General features: G+C 47.7%; 1 protein-coding gene across 3 annotated transcripts in view; it reads left to right on the top strand.

Moving 5' to 3' along the window:
- Window positions 1-487: 487 nt before the first annotated feature.
- LOC138673050 (uncharacterized) overlaps window positions 488-17,080 on the top strand; it is a 996,796-nt gene continuing 980,203 nt past the window's right edge. For all 3 annotated transcript variants that reach the window (XM_069761611.1, XM_069761612.1, XM_069761610.1), the window contains exon 1: window positions 488-654. In XM_069761611.1, the coding sequence (XP_069617712.1) occupies window positions 598-654 (57 nt within the window). In that variant the 5' untranslated portion in view covers window positions 488-597. The remainder of the gene's footprint in view (window positions 655-17,080) is intronic.

Genomic DNA, 17,080 nt, shown 5'->3' with positions numbered 1-17,080 from the left:
CATGCGTTTTGCGATGCATGCATCTTTTTTGCCGTAAGCGTTAGGGCGCAGAGGATGCAGCAAGATGCATTTTTTTTTGCGTCCAAAATCCGGCAAAAAAAGGACGCATGCGTTGCAAAACTATGCGTTTTGCATGCGTTGTGTCGCCGACGCAGCAGCGCACAACGCAAATGTGAACGTAGCCTAGGTCTGCCACAGAAACGTCTCCATAACGGCAATCACTACTGTAGCGTAGTGCCTGTAGACTCTGCAGCCGGACGCTCCGCATTCATGACTGACAATATGGGGCGGGTGTTTGCGGGGCCTGCACACTTCACAAGGCTCCATGTATAGCAGAACACCTGTGCGTGTGGCTACAGCCCCCTCCGTACATTATATCCTCCACTGCCCCTTCTCAGAGCGGAGCCCGCCAGCTGAACACACGAGGGACGCACAGATCCGGCCACATGGGCTGCGAACACAGCAAACACGCGCATGCGCACACGCTGTTCCTCCGCCGACACTCGGACGCCTGACGGTGAACGTTAGCAACGTAAAACCTAATCAGAGTCGGTATGATATAACGGAGGCCCTGCATGAGGCGGCGGGGAATACAACATGTCAGACAACTGCACTTGGTTCGGCGCTCTGCCCGGCAGCAGCGGCTCCCAATGCGTAAGTACAACGTGCGCGCTCCCGGCTCTTCCCCAGGGCACGGCGTTAACCCTGCACGCACTGGCACGGCCTGCACTTCCTGTACGATGCCTGCGCTGCGTGCTGTCATGACTGTGTGCGGGCATGATGCCGGGGTGTCAGCCTGTATCTGTGGGTCATTACTGCTGCCTGTGTCTGTGGGTTATTACTGCTGCCTGCTGTGTGCTGCTTGGTCACCACTGCTGCTTGTGGGTTATTACTGCTGCCTGTGTGCTGCTCGGTCACCACTGCTGGATGCACCTGTGTGACAGTCCGGGGTCACGGGAGGCTTCTGCCTGAGGTGAAAATTGGAAATGGCGCCTACTCCACATTATAAACATCATTCTACCAGCGGGTTTCGTTGTGTGGTAAATTACCTGGAAACCTGATTCTCCAGCTCAGTACGGGGCCGGCGATACCCAGCTTGGAAAGACGTTTTCTATTAGTTTAGTGGAGAAAAAACATTTAGAAGTCTGAAACTAAAGATAATTTTTGACCCCATTCCTCCATAACTCCCACTATTACTTTCCCGTCTGTGGGGCTGGGCCAGGGGTTGTCATTGCTTGTATGTTGAGCTGACGTTTTCATCATTCCCAGTTTGGGGTACATACGTGGTTAGGATCGCCATTGGCTTTTTTTTTTTTTAGGACATGGTAATAGAAGAAAAGTATTTCTCGTGTTTCTTTATAAAAAATTATATGGAGGCCAAGACCCTGTGAGCTGCTGCCGGTGGTGTTCCCTTCTAGGCACAATTACTCCTTTGGCATCACCAATCATTAGTGTCAGCCATTACTATGTGGCCGGTGCAGGCTGTATACATTCCTCTGTACCTGGCATACTGCAGGGTTTCCCCACTGACTCTGTAGGCTGTATACATTCCTCTGTACCTGGCATACTGCAGGGTTTCCCCACTGACTCTTGTAGGCTGTATACATTCCTCTGTACCTGGCATACTGCAGGGTTTCCCCACTGACTCTTGTAGGCTGTATACATTCCTCTGTACCTGAGACACTGCAGGGTTTCCCCACTGACTCTTGTAGGCTGTATACATTCCTCTGTACCTGGCATACTGCAGGGTTTCCCCACTGACTCTGTAGGCTGTATACATTCCTCTGTACCTGGGACACTGCAGGGTTTCCCCACTGACTCTTGTAGGCTGTATACATTCCTCTGTACCTGGCATACTGCAGGGTTTCCCCACTGACTCTTGTAGGCTGTATACATTCCTCTGTACCTGAGACACTGCAGGGTTTCCCCACTGACTCTTGTAGGCTGTATACATTCCTCTGTACCTGGCATACTGCAGGGTTTCCCCACTGACTCTTGTAGGCTGTATACATTCCTCTGTACCTGGGACACTGCAGGGTTTCCCCACTGACTCTTGTAGGCTGTATACATTCCTCTGTACCTGGCATACTGCAGGGTTTCCCCACTGACTCTGTAGGCTGTATACATTCCTCTGTACCCGGGACACTGCAGGGTTTCCCCACTGACTCTTGTAGGCTGTATACATTCCTCTGTACCTGGGACACTGCAGGGTTTCCCCACTGACTCTTGTAGGCTGTATACATTCTTCTGTACCTGGTACACTGCAGGGTTTCCCCACTGACTCTTGTAGGCTGTATACATTCTTCTGTACCTGGTACACTGCAGGGTTTCCCCACTGACTCTTGTAGGCTGTATACATTCCTCTGTACCTGGGACACTGCAGGGTTTCCCCACTGACTCTTGTAGGCTGTATACATTCCTCTGTACCTGGGACACTGCAGGGTTTCCCCACTGACTCTTGTAGGCTGTATACATTCCTCTGTACCTGGGACACTGCAGGGTTTCCCCACTGACTCTTGTAGGCTGTATACATTCTTCTGTACCTGGGACACTGCAGGGTTTCCCCACTGACTCTTGTAGGCTGTATACATTCTTCTGTACCTGGGACACTGCAGGGTTTCCCCACTGACTCTTGTAGGCTGTATACATTCTTCTGTACCTGGGACACTGCAGGGTTTCCCCACTGACTCTTGTAGGCTGTATACATTCTTCTGTACCTGGGACACTGCAGGGTTTCCCCACTGACTCTTGTAGGCTGTATACATTCTTCTGTACCTGGGACACTGCAGGGTTTCCCCACTGACTCTTGTAGGCTGTATACATTCTTCTGTACCTGGGACACTGCAGGGTTTCCCCACTGACTTGTGCAGGCTGTATACATTCCTCTGTACCTGGGACACTGCAGGGTTTCCCCACTGACTTGTGCAGGCTGTATACATTCCTCTGTACCTGGGACACTGCAGGGTTTCCCCACCGACTTGTGCAGGCTGTATACATTCTTCTGTACCTGGGACACTGCAGGGTTTCCCCACTGACTTGTGCAGGCTGTATACATTCCTCTGTACCTGGCATACTGCAGGGTTTCCCCACTGACTCTTGTAGGCTGTATACATTCTTCTGTACCTGGGACATTGCAGGGTTTCCCCACTGACTTGTGCAGGCTGTATACATTCCTCTGTACCTGGGACACTGCAGGGTTTCCCCACTGACTCTTGCAGGCTGTATACATTCCTCTGTACCTGGGACACTGCAAGGTTTCCCCACTGACTGGTGCAGGATGTATACATTCCTCTGTACCTGGGACACTGCAGGGTTTCCCCACTGACTCTTGCAGGCTGTATACATTCCTCTGTACCTGCGACACTGCAAGGTTTCCCCACTGACTGGTGCAGGATGTATACATTCCTCTGTACCTGGGACACTGCAGGGTTTCCCCACTGACTCTTGCAGGCTGTATACATTCCTCTGTACCTGGGACACTGCAAGGTTTCCCCACTGACTGGTGCAGGATGTATACATTCCTCTGTAACAATGAAAAAGGTTAGGTTTCAGCTCACCCCCATCAGCAGATCCACGAAAGTCCACAGGAACATCCGAGCAAGGAAAACGCCACCGCCCAATGTCCAATATTGAATAAGTAAGAAGAAAATCCAGCTCCGGAATAAAAAATCATAAAATTTATTTCCACATATTAAAATTCAGAAAAAGCTGCTTGGGAATGACTGCACAAGCTATTCCAAAAAAGAAGCCATAAGTTAGCTGAACGCGTTTCGAGCACACATGGCGCTCTTTGTCCACAGCATCCACAGTGCTGTGGACAAAGAGCGCCATGTGTGCTTGAAACGCGTTCGGCTAACTTAGGCTACGTTCACATTGGCGTTCCGCCAATGTGTGCCGCTGTTGCGCCGGCGACGCAGTGGCGACGCGCCCCTATGTTTAACATAGGGGACGCGTGCGTCGTTTTGGTGGCGTTTTTCGCCACGTGCGTCGTTTCCGACGCTAGCGTCGGACGCAAGAAAACGCTACATGTAGCATTTTCTGTGCGTCCGATTTTCGTCGGAAAACGACGCACGCGCGTTTTAGCGTGCGTCGCGCGTTGCGTCGCCGACGCACGGCGGCGCAACGCTAATGTGAACGTAGCCTTATGGCTACATTCCTCTGTACCTGGAACACTGCAGGGTTTCTTCACTTGTGCAGGCTGTATACATTCCTCTGTACCTGCGACACTGCAGGGTTTCCCCACTTCCTTGTGCAGGCTGTATGCATTCCTCTGTACCTGGCATACTGCAGGGTTTCCCCACTGACTTGTGCAGGCTGTATACATTCCTCTGTACGTGGGACACTGCAGGTTTCCCCACTGACTTGTGCAGGCTGTATACATTCCTCTGTACCTGCGACACTGCAGGGTTTCCCCACTGACTTGTGCAGGCTGTATACATTCCTCTGTACCTGCCACACTGCAGGGTTTCCCCACTTCCTTGTGCAGGCTGTATACATTCCTCTGTACCTGCGACACTGCAGGGTTTCCCCACTGACTTGTGCAGGCTGTATACATTCCTCTGTACCTGCGACACTGCAGGGTTTCCCCACTTCCTTGTGCAGGCTGTATACATTCCTCTGTACCTGCGACACTGCAGGGTTTCCCCACTGACTTGTGCAGGCTGTATACATTCCTCTGTACCTGGGCCACTGCAGGGTTTCCCCACTTCCTTGTGCAGGCTGTATACATTCCTATGTACCTGCGACACTGCAGGGTTTCCCCACTTCCTTGTGCAGGCTGTATACATTCCTCTGTATCTGGGACACTGCAGGGTTTCCCCACTGACTTGTGCAGGCTGTATACATTTCTCTGTACCTGGGACACAGCAGGGTTTCCCCACTGACTTGTGCAGGCTGTATACATTCCTCTGTACCTGGGACACTGCATGGTTTTCCCCACTGACTTGTGCAGGCTGTATACCAGGGGTCTCTAACTTGTCTGGGTATATGGGCCGCACACGTAAAAACATTTAGTTTCGGGAGCATCATTATTTGCATGACAAAATGACATTTTTAGTGATACCATATTTTTCTCTATACACCTTTTGAACTGGTCCCAGGCTGGTAATGCCCCAGGCTGGTCCCTATCTTGTAGTAAAGTGCCCCATCCAGGGCCCCATCCTGGTCCTCATCTGGTAGTAACGTCCCCATCCTAGTCCCATTCTTGTCGTTATGTCCCCCATCCATGTACCCATATCGCAGACATGTGCCCCATCCAGGTTCCCCCATATATTGCAGACCTGTGCCCCATCCCGGTTCCCCCATAAATTGCAGACATGTGCCCCATCCAGGTCCCCCCCATATATTGTAGACAGGTCCCCCATCCAGGTCCCCCCCACATATATTGCAGACAGGTCCCCCATCCAGGCCCCCAATATTGCAGACAGGTCCCCCATCCAGGTCCCCCCCATATATTGCAGACAGGTCCCCCATCCAGGCCCCCCATATTGCAGACAGGTCCTCGATCCAGGCCCCCCATATATTGCAGACAGGTCCCCCATCCAGGCCCCCCATATTGCAGACAGGTCCTCGATCCAGGCCCCCCATATTGCAGACAGGTCCCCCATCCAGGCCCCCCATATTGCAGACAGGTCCTCCATCCAGGCCCCCCATATTGCAGACAGGTCCCCCATCCAGGACCCCCACCCCATATTACGGACAGGTCCCCCCCATTTTCACATAGACATAACAGAGAAGAAAAAAAGATTCTTCTCAACTGTCCTCTGTTCCCTCGGCGTCCTTTCTGATCCTGTGGTCCGCAGGCACATAAACCCCTTGATGATCACAGCTCGGTCCAGGAGCCGCCGACATCTGCGCTGTAATGCAGTGTATTGCCTCGCAGAGACCGGCTCCCGGCACAGAAACACTAGTGTCAGCCGCGGGCCTATCAGAGGCCAGCAGCTGACATCTGCGTCCCGGCGCAGTGGCGTATGATGTCACTGCCATGCGCAGATGTCTGCTGTAGGCCCCTGATAGGCCGGCGGCTGACACTAGTGTTGCTGTTGCGGGAGCAGCCAATCTCTGCGTGGCAATACACTGCATTACAGCGCGGATGTGAGTGGCTGCTGGAGCGAGCGCGATCATTACGGGGTCTATGTGCCTGCGGGCCGCATGACTGAGCCGGAGGGGCCGCATGCGGGCCGCGTGTTAGAGACCCCTGCTGTATACATTCCTCTGTACCTGGGCCACTGCAGGGTTTCCCCACTGACTTGTGCAGGCTGTATACATTCCTCTGTACCTGGGACACTGCTGGGTTTCCCCACTGACTTGTGCAGGCTGTATACATTCCTCTGTACCTGGGACACTGCAGGGTTTCCCCACTGACTTGTGCAGGCTGTATACATTCCTCTGTACCTGGGACACTGCAGGGTTTCCCCACTAACTTCACTCTCAGTACATGGCTTATCAATTAATACAACTGTTTTGTGGGATATGGTAGCTCCCTTGGTTTTGTGTGTCCCATGCGTTTTTCTGGGCATTTTTAGCCATTTTCTATTTGTCTACGTCTCCGCATTCCTGTCTTACTGATTATTTAATAAAGTTGAAATAATTCTTACATTTCATGGGTCTTTCTGGTTGTTTATTTTTTTCTCCTCTCCCCCACCCCTTGAAGAATAGTAATGTGGATAGGTATCTAGTTTTTATGGGGCCTCTGGGTGCCAAACTATGTGCAGGGATAAATAGATGTGCAAACTGACTGCCGCAAAAATCAAACCACTTACTCTCTGTAATGTTTAAAAAAACTCTTCGCGTATGTTCAGATGTTGCTACATCCTGTTTCCTGTCTTCCAAAGTTGGCTCTACTTCAAAAGTTGCACCCACCTCTTTCCTGTATGACTTGTCAGCTGAGCCCTGCTGCTAATATGCTAGCAGTTAAAGCTATGGCATATTTCATACATTCCTGACAGTAAAAGTATTAAATGGTTATTTCGGCACCATTAACGCATTGAGTGGCGACCGTGCCAATTATATGATACTAGATGGTGGCCCAATTCTAACGCATCGAGTATTCGAGAATATGTATAGTAGGATATAGCACAGCCCACGCAGTATAGAACACAGCCCACACAGTATAGAACACAGCCCACGCAGTATAGAACACAGCCCACGCAGTATATAGCAGTGTGGGCACCATATCCCTGTTTAAAAAAAAAAAATAGTTATATACTCCCCCTCAGTGAGCTCACTTATATACTCACCCTCAGTCCACCGAAGCTGTTGCGATGCTGCCGCCAGCTTCCGTTCCCAGTGATGCATTGCGAAATTACCCAGATGACTTAGCGGTCTTGCATAGGCAGCATCAATAGTAAAAAGTTGGTCCGGAATGGGGCAACACACTGGCACTTACTGGAGGGGAGTAGGGACGGGCCAATTCGCAGCTGGACTAAGCCTGTAGCTGATTGGTTGAGGCCGGCCGCAACCAATCAGCGATGTGGGATTTCGGTTACAGACAGAAAGACAGACAGACGGAAGTACCCCTTAGACGATTATATAGATAGACTAGATGGTGGCCCAATTCTAACGCATCGGGTATTCTAGAATATGCATGTCCACGTAGTATATTGCGCAGCCACATAGTATATTGCGCAGCCACGTAGTATATTGGCCAGCCACGTAGTATATTGCCCAGTCACGTAGTATATTGCACAGTGACGTAGTATATTACCCAGTCACGTAGTATATTGCCCAGCCACGTATGTCACAAGTTAAAAAATAAACATACTCGCCTTCGGATCCGAGGGCCCATTGTAGTTGTAACATACTCGCCTTCGGATTTGGCGCAGGCAATGAGCGCGCGGCTGCCACATCCAGCTCTCGCCACACTCACATTAGTGACAACCAAATCATTACAAGGATAAGGATAACCAAAGCCTTCCACAGAAATCACCCTGAAGCAGTTTACCAATATCCAGGGGTTCCCACAATACCCCATTCAGTATTCTCTCATCAAGCAACCTCCCAAGACACTGTCGGATCCAGCTTCAAGCATCTCCTCTGACAAGTAATGTCATCCTGTCTCCAGGGTACCATACTTAAATTATCTCTAAACCCCTAAAACCAGTATATGTGCACCCAGAGCTGCTCTTCTGTGCAGGGCTACTCACAAAATTCACCATTTTGAGATGTGCTCTTCATACCTGTTTGATAGACCTGGAGCTATTGCACCAAAAAAAAGGCCAGGAAGATTTCCTTATGGAAGACGCGCATACACTGGAGCCTCATGTTTGTACAGAGCCACTACATAACTAATATGCATAAAAGTACCCTTAGAAAATGTTAGATTCATGTAATTAACCCCTTACCCCTGCATTTAATTTTTACATTTTCCCCCTCACCTTATTTTTCCCACTAACATAGCCATAAGAGGGCTGTTTTTTTTCTTGTGGCACAAGTTGTAATTTTGAACTATACCAATTAATGTTACCATACAATATACTAAAAGATGGGAAAAAAAAATCTCTTTCCCCGATGACGGCACCACGGAGAGGGATCCGCCCTCAGGGACAGGAAACCTACAGGTGAAAAAGGCGGTACCTCTCTCCCACATTAGTTCGGTTTCCTGTCCCTGACGGGGAACCTGCATCATAACTAATCATCGTGGGATGCCGGGGGTCCATCGGGCCGATATAGGCAGCGGGGAGCCCTGCCTCTGACCTGGTGGTTTCTTCCCTCCCCGAAGGCCACGATTCCGGGGTCGGCGGTCTCCGTGCGTGGGCAGAGGGAGAGGCAGTGAAGCATGATCCAGTCTGCCTCTCCCTTAAAGATTATTATGGCCAGTAATAGGGGGCAGCGGTCTCCTGGCGCTATGCCGCCGGACCACCTAGGGACAGGAGGAGATGGTGGCGGCGGCTACCCACACAGAAGCGCCACGACTTATGGGGCATCAGCAGGCTGCCTGGTGCTTCCGACGCTCCCTCCTGAAGGCTGGTCACCGGGAAGTGAGCATGCGCGTGCGCATAGGCCGCAAAGCATCTCTGGGTAATCCAGAGTGTGCAGGCGTGAGGAGGTGTTTCCGGGGCAGCGAGCTGCATTACTGGGTAATCGATGTTGCGGTGCGCCGCCCGCATGGAGGCAATTAAAGGACGGGCAATTGAGGGATCCGGTGCTCGATTTCACCATGATTGAGCAAGAGCAACTGGCTGAGCAGGCCCTGCAGTCCCCTCCAAAGAAGCACCACCAACAGCAGCTCCATTGCCCGCAGCAGCGACAACAGCAAGGGGATGCCTCCTCCCAGCTTCGCAGTTCAGGATCTCAACGCAGCAGAGGCTCCGGTGGATTCGAAAGACCAGCAGCGGTTCAAGTAATGGAGACAACTCCTACGCCAGAACCGGTATTCCCCTTACAGCAGGAGGGTAAGTGACCTCCATGAAAGTTCATCTTCTAAATGGGGTTTATTGTGTCTTCTAAAGGTACCGTCACACTAAGCGACGCTGCAGCGATACCGACAACGATCCGGATTGCTGCAGCATCGCTGTTTGGTCGCTGGAGAGCTGTCACACAGACAGCTCTCCAGCGACCAACGATCCCGAGGTCCCCGGTAACCAGGGTAAACATCGGGTTACTAAGCGCAGGGCCGCGCTTAGTAACCCGATGTTTACCCTGGTTACCATCCTAAAAAGTAAAAAAACAAACGCTACATACTTACCTACCGCTGTCTGTCCTCGGCGCTCTGCTTCTCTGGTCTGGCTGTGAGCGCCGGGTAGCCGGAAAGCAGAGCGGTGACGTCACCGCTCTGCTTTCCGGCCGATGTGCTCACAGCCAGACAAGAGAAGCAGAGCGCCGAGGACAGACAGCGGTAGGTAAGTATGTAGCGGTTGTTTTTTTTACTTTAACGATGGTAACCAGGGAAAACATCGGGTTACTAAGCGCGGCCCTGCGCTTAGTAACCCGATGTTTACCCTGGTTACCAGCGAAGACATCGCTGAATCGGTGTCACACACGCCGATTCAGCGATGTCTACGGGGAGTCCAGCGACCAAATAAAGTTCTGGACTTTCTTCCCCGACCAGCGATATCACAGCAGGGGCCTGATCGCTGCTGCCTGTCACACTGGACGATATCGCTAGCCAGGACGCTGCAACGTCACGGATCGCTAGCGATATCGTCTAGTGTGACGGGGCCTTTAGGGAAAGAAGTGTACAGCAAAAACTAGGCACAGAGTATGTGTGATCTGTTCCGTGGAGCTACCCACTACATGGGTGAAAAAGCTCTGTTCTAGGTGCATAGAGAACATCATATGTGAAGAGTCCCCAAGATTTGCATCTGACTTAAAAGAGCTGATCAAAACTCAGGTGGAAGACGTGCTCAAAGAGGTTAAAAGCTCAAAAAGAAAACGTAAATCCAGGCATAGATCCCCGGAAATAAGTTCAAGTGAGGAAGATAGTGACCGTTCCAGTTCAAACAGTTCACTCTCTTCACCCTCATCCTCAGAGGGGTTTCGAACATGATACAGCTAGTAGCATAGCTGAGGGGTTCCCAGGTCATCACCTTGCGCAAAGCAATGTCCATACTAGGATCAATGAAGGCCTGTATTCCAGCAGTCCAATGGGCACAAAGTCATACCAGGGACCTTCAATGGGAGATACTAGAAGTAGAGTCTCGCTTAAAAGGAGATTTAGAAAAATGCTTAAAAATCTCCTCAAAAACAATACCTTCCCTAGCTTGGTGGGTGGATCCGGGCAGCCTAGCGAGGGGCATCCCTTGGGTATGGCCAATATCTATAACACTGACCACAGACGCAAGTCCTTGGGGCTGGGGGGCTCATCTAAACAATCAGATTGCTCAGGGTCCGTGGTCGGAAGAGCAAAAACTCGTCTCCTCAAATATGAAAGAATTCCTGGCTGTGGAATGTGCTGTTAACCACTTTCTAGACTCCCTCCAATCCCATCATGTAAGAGTGCTCTCAAACAACAAGGTAGTGGTAGCAAATTTGAATCACCAAGGGGGCTCCAGGTCTCGGGCATTGATGGAAGTAACGAGATCCATCCTGCTGTCAGCAGCGTCCAATCTAGCCTCCATTATCGGCCCTTCATATCAGGGGCACGGAGAATCGAGCCACAGATTTCCTAAGCCGAACACAGTTGAGGCAAGGGGAGTGGGAATTGAACCAGGGAGTTTTCGACCATATAGTACAGCTTTGTGGCCTTCCGGGGATAGACTTGTTCGCAAACAGTCTAAACCGGAAAACTCGCGCTTTCTGTTCAGTCCATCCATGGGGGAGCCCAGTGACCCTAGATGCTTATTCAATCCCCTGGGATTTTAATCTGGCCTATGCCTTTTCCCCAATAGCGTTAATTCCCTTAGTGTTGAGGAAGATACGGGAGGACAGGGCAAGGGTAATTATGATGGCCCCCTTTTGGCCGAAAAGAGCATGGTTTCCGTGGCTACAGATAATGTCCATAACAGACCCTTGGGTTCTTCCACACATCCCAAACCTTCTGTCTCAGGGGCCAGTGAATCATCCGCAAGTAAAAAACTTACATATGACGGCCTGGAATTTGAAAGGGAGCTTTTGATTAAGAAGGGATTCTCTGCAAACTTAGTTTCTACTCTTCTTTCAAGTAGGAAACCTGTGACTACTAGGGCTTACGGGAAGGTTTGGAGGAGATTTTTGTCAGTCTCGGGTGCCAGTTTATCTGAGGAGATTCCAATCAAAGAAGTGCTAGAGTTCCTTCAGAAAGGGTTGGAAAAGGGGTTAGCAACAAGCACACTTAATATTCAAGTAGCAGCATTAGGAGCCCTTTACAACTGCAACTTAGTGGGGAATCCCTGGGTAATGAGGTTCATTAAAGCCTCAAGTAGATCTAGACCCATTTTCCGCCTCACTGTTTCCCCCTGGGATCTGAACTTGGTACTCTCTGCATTGACCAGAGCACCCTTCGAGCCGTTGTCACAAGCCTCCCTAAAAATTGTATCCCTCAAAATCTCTCTGCCCGTAGCATTAACATCAGCTCCCAGAATTAGTGATATACAGTTAGGTCCATATATATTTGGACAGAGACAACATTTTTCTAATTTTGGTTATAGACATTACCACAATGAATTTTAAACAAAACAATTCAGATGCAGTTGAAGTTCAGGCTTTCAGCTTTCATTTGAGGGTATCCACATCAAAATTGGATGAAGGGTTTAGGAGTTTCAGCTCCTTAACATGTGCCACCCTGTTTTTAAAGGGGCCAAAAGTAATTGGACAATTAACTCCCAGGCTATTTTATGGGCAAGTGTGGGCAATCCCTTCGTTATGTCATTCTCAATTAAGCAGATAAAAGGTCTGGAGTTGATTTGAGGTGTGGTGCTTGCATTTGGAAGGTTTTGCTGTGAAGTAAACATGCAGTCAAAGGAGCTCTCCATGCAGGTGAAACAAGCCATCCTTAAGCTGCGAAAACAGAAAAAAACCCATCCGAGAAATTGCTACAATATTAGGAGTGGCAAAATCTACAGTTTGGTACATGAGAAAGAAAGAAAGCACTGGTGAACTCATCAATGCAAAAAAACCTGGGCGCCCACAGAAGACAACAGTGGTGGATGATTGCAGAATAATCTCCATGGTGAAGAGAAACCCCTTCACAACAGCCAACCAAGTGAACAACACTCTCCAGGAGGTCGGCATATCAATATCCCAATCTACCATAAAGAGAAGACTGCATGAAAGTAAATACAGAGGGTTCACTGCACGGTGCAAGCCACCCATAAGCATCAAGAATAAAAAGGCTAGACTGGACTTTGCTAAAAACATTTAAAAAAGCAAGCACAGTTCTGGAAGAACATTCTTTGGACAGATGAAACCAAGATCAACCTCTACCAGAATGATGGAAAGAGAAAAGTATGGCGAAGGCGTGGTACAGCTCATGATCCAAAGCATACCACCATCTGTAAAACACGGCGGAGGCAGTGTGATGGCTTGGGCATGCATGGCTGCCAGTGGCACTGGGTCATTAGTGTTTATTGATGATGTGACATAGGACAGAATTAGCCGAATTAATTCTGAGGTATTCAGAGCCATACTGTGTGCTCAGATCCAGCCAAATGCAGCCAAACTGATTGGTCGTTGTTTCATACTACAGATGGACAATGACCCAAAACATAAAGCTAAAGCAACCCAGGAGTTTATTAAAGCAAAGAAGTGGAATATTTTTGATTGAATGGCCAAGTCAGCCACCTGATCTCAACCCAATTGAGCATGCATTTCACTTGTTAAAGACTAAACGTCAGACAGAAAGGCCTACAATCAAACAGCAACTGAAAACCACCGCAGTGAAGGCCTGGCAGAGCATCAAAAAGGAGGAAACACAGCGTCTGGTGATGTCCATGAGTTCAAGACTTCAGGCAGTCATTGCCAAAAAAGGGTTTTCAATCAAGTACTAAAAATAAACATTTTATTTAAAATTATTGAATCTGTCCAATTACTTTTGGTCCCTTTAAAAACAGGGTGGCACATGTTAAATGAGCTGAAACTCCTAAACCCTTCATCCAATTTTAATGTGGATACCCTCAAATGAAAGCGGAAAGCCTGAACTTCAACTGCATCTGAATTGTTTTGTTTAAAATTAATTGTGGCAATGTCTATAACCAAAATTAGAAAAATGTTGTCTGTGTCCAAATATATATGGACCTAACTGTACAGGCTTTAACAGCATACCCGCCTTTAACACAGATACTAGATGACAGAGTGGTCCTTAAGACCGACTCATCCTATCTTCCTAAAGTGGCGTCACGTTTCCATAGATCACAGGAAATCTCTTTGCCCTCTTTCTGTCCCAACCCCAGAAATAAAAAGGAAGAACTCCTACACACACTAGATGTTAAAAGATGCAATTGGGTTTTTATGGTATTCAGTGTCTGTTAAAGAGGCCCTGGAAACATGATTGTCCAGGTTGCTAGTATTACTTCAATACCAAACATCTTAGGATTTTTTTGTTTTTTATTTATTTTTTTTAATTTAACTCCTTAATCACTTAAACACTGTCGCTTTATGAAGTAACTCTGGAATGCTTCAACGGATCCCACTGATTCTGATGCTGGTTTTTTTTCCCATTGCATATTGTACTTCATGATAGTGGTAACAGTTCTTTGATATGACTCGTGTTTATTTGTGAAAAAATTGGAAATTTGGTGAAAATTTAGCAATTTTCAAACCAATTTTTTTTCAGGTGTGTGTTAGAGTGCTTGGTGTACATTTTTTTTTATTTAGAATTAAAAAAAAAAAAATAAAAAAACTATCGACTATTCTAAATGATTATTTTTTCATTCTTTTTTCACACACACACACAGAAAAAAAACCACAACCTGAGGTCGATCAGTGATGTCGCTGATCAGCGCTTGACAGCTGTAAAGACGTACCCACTGATGTGATTCTTTTTTCCTCTTAGCTATCTAACACTAACTAAATTCAGTTAGAAACACTGTAGTAGACGTTAATTACTACAGTATATTTTTATTGTAACTAATCTAATACAACTAATCTGAGGTTTTTTTTTTTCACACACACAAAAAAACAACAAGCGGAGGTCGACCAGTGATGTGTCGCTGATCTGTGCTCGACGGCTGTAAGATGCACGCACGGATGTGATTCTTCTTTCTGCTTTGCTAACACTAACTCTGACTAAATTCAGTTAGAAATACTGTAGTATGGCAGACGCTGATTTCTACAGTTTATTTTTACTGTCCCTAATATAAATCATTTTTTTTAAATAATTTTTTCACACACAAAAAAAACAACCAGAGGTCGATCAGCGATGTGTCGCTGATCAGTGTTCGACGGATGTAGGACGCACGCACGCACGCACGGATGTAATTCTTTTTTTTCCATGCTATCTGACTGTAAGGCTATGCTCATACCTTGTTTTTGCTGCTTTTTTTCTGCTATCTTGGCAGTAAAGAAGCAGCTTCAAAATAGGTTTTGATGAGTTTTTGCTGCATTTTTGTACATACTTATTGCTTTTTATGTGTGAAAAAACGCTCATATAAGGGACATGCTGCAAATTGCAAAAATGCAGCATTTTTCCAAATCAGAAATCTTATAACTTTTGCTGGTACTGTAAAATGCAGCTTAAAATTTGCGTAACAAAATGCAGCAAAAACGCAAAGTTTAAACATAGTCTTAGAGTATAAGAAAAAGCTATGAGATTTCAGAAATCTCATGCACACACCTTGTTTTTTTTTCCTGACTGATTTGTACAGCTGCTGCATTTTTTGCAAACTGCAGCATGTCACTTCTTTCAGCGCTTTTTTCACCCATAGAAAGCAATGGGTAAGTGCAGAAACGCAGCAAAAATGCTGCGTTTTTAGTGCCAAAAACTTTGACCCCTTTCTTACATTGGGTGTAATAGTACGCCGATGTCAGACTCCCCCTGTTTGGTGCGGGCTCCGGCGCTGAGCCCGCACCTTTCCGAGCACATGACAGCTGATGTCTGCAACTGACATGTGCCCACAACAGCTGCTTGTGGAATCATGATCCACCCGCGGCTGTTAACTAGCTAAATGCCATAGTCAATGTCTGACAGCGGCATTTAACTGGCGCTTACCGGAAGCTTGTTTACTAATCCTGCTCATCTGTAACCCCATCACATGATCGCAGGTCACTGATGGGTCGGCATAATAACCAGGGGTCTGAAGCAGACCTCTATGATTGTCATCGCTGGATTGCTACTAGTGCCACCCTGAGGACGGCACTCGTAGCAAGTGAGCCTGTGTATAGCAGAGGCAAAGTATCGCAACTTCTAGTCTCTCATGGAGACTATTAAAGCATGCAAACAGTAAAAAAAAATGGTTTTAAAAATATGAAAAAAAAAAGTTCAAATCACAGGGGGTTGCCACATTCAAAATACCGTATAGACTCGTGTATAAGCTGAGATTTTCAGCACTTTTTTTGTGCTGAAAACTCCCCTCTCGGCTTATATACGAGTCATTGTCGGTGAGGGGGATGGGGGAGCAGAAGACATCATACTCACCCTCCTGGTGTCATCGCTGCATATAAGTCCCTGCATCTCGGGCGCCGGCATCTCTCTTCCTGTCTTCCTTCCTGTGCTGAGCAGTTACGTGGTACCGCTCATTAAAGTAATGAATATGCACGCATCTCCACTCCCATAAGCGTGGAGCGCATATTCATTACTTTAATGAGCAGTATCACTGTCCGCTCAGCACAGGAAGAAAGACCGGAAGAGAGATTCCGGTGCCCGAGATGCAGGGACTGACATGAAGCGCCATGGTGAGCCATGATGTATTCACCTGTCCCTGATCCTCCGACGCGCTGTGTCTCCCGGGTCCTCTGGCTGTGATGTTCAGGTCAGAGGGCACGGTGACGTGGTTAGTGCGCGCCCTCTGCCTGAACAGTCAGTGCAGAGAGCCGGCGACGCTGAGGAGCAGCAGGCAACGACGAGAGGTGAGTATGTCATTTTTAATTTTTTTTTTTTTAATCGCAGCAGCATTAATGCAGCATTTTTGTATGGAGCATCTTATGGGGCGATTATTAACCTTTAGGCAGCATTATATGGGGCATATTTTAATATGGAGCATCTTATGAGGCCATCATTACCTTTGTGCAGCATTATATGGGGCATATTTTTGTATGGAGCATCTTATGGGGCATCATTTTCCTTTGTGCAGCATTATATGGGGCATATTTTTGTATGGAGCATCTTACGGGGCCATCATTGACCTTTGTGCAGCATTATATGGGGCATATGTTTGGAGCATCTTATAGAGCCTATCATGAACTTTATGGAGCATCTTATGGGGCCCATCCTAAACTTTATGGAGCATTATATGGTGCATATTTTGTATGGAGCATCTTATGGGGCTCCTGATTCAATATGGATATTCAAAAACATTTAACCTACTGATGTCTCAATAAATTTTACTTTTATTGCTATTTTAACTTTTGAAATTTAACAGTAGCTGCTGCATTTCCCACCCTAAGCTTATACTCGAGTCAATACGTTTTCCCAGTTTTTTGTGGCAAAATTACAGTAGGTGCCTCGGATTATACTCGAGCATATGCGATAAATCAATTAAAAAAATCAAATATTCACATATTTGGTATC

The sequence above is a fragment of the Ranitomeya imitator genome, chromosome 3 (assembly GCF_032444005.1).
Source record: "Ranitomeya imitator isolate aRanImi1 chromosome 3, aRanImi1.pri, whole genome shotgun sequence".
Classification (NCBI taxonomy): Eukaryota; Metazoa; Chordata; class Amphibia; order Anura; family Dendrobatidae; genus Ranitomeya; species Ranitomeya imitator.
This window is presented reverse-complemented; position numbering and strand designations above follow the sequence as displayed.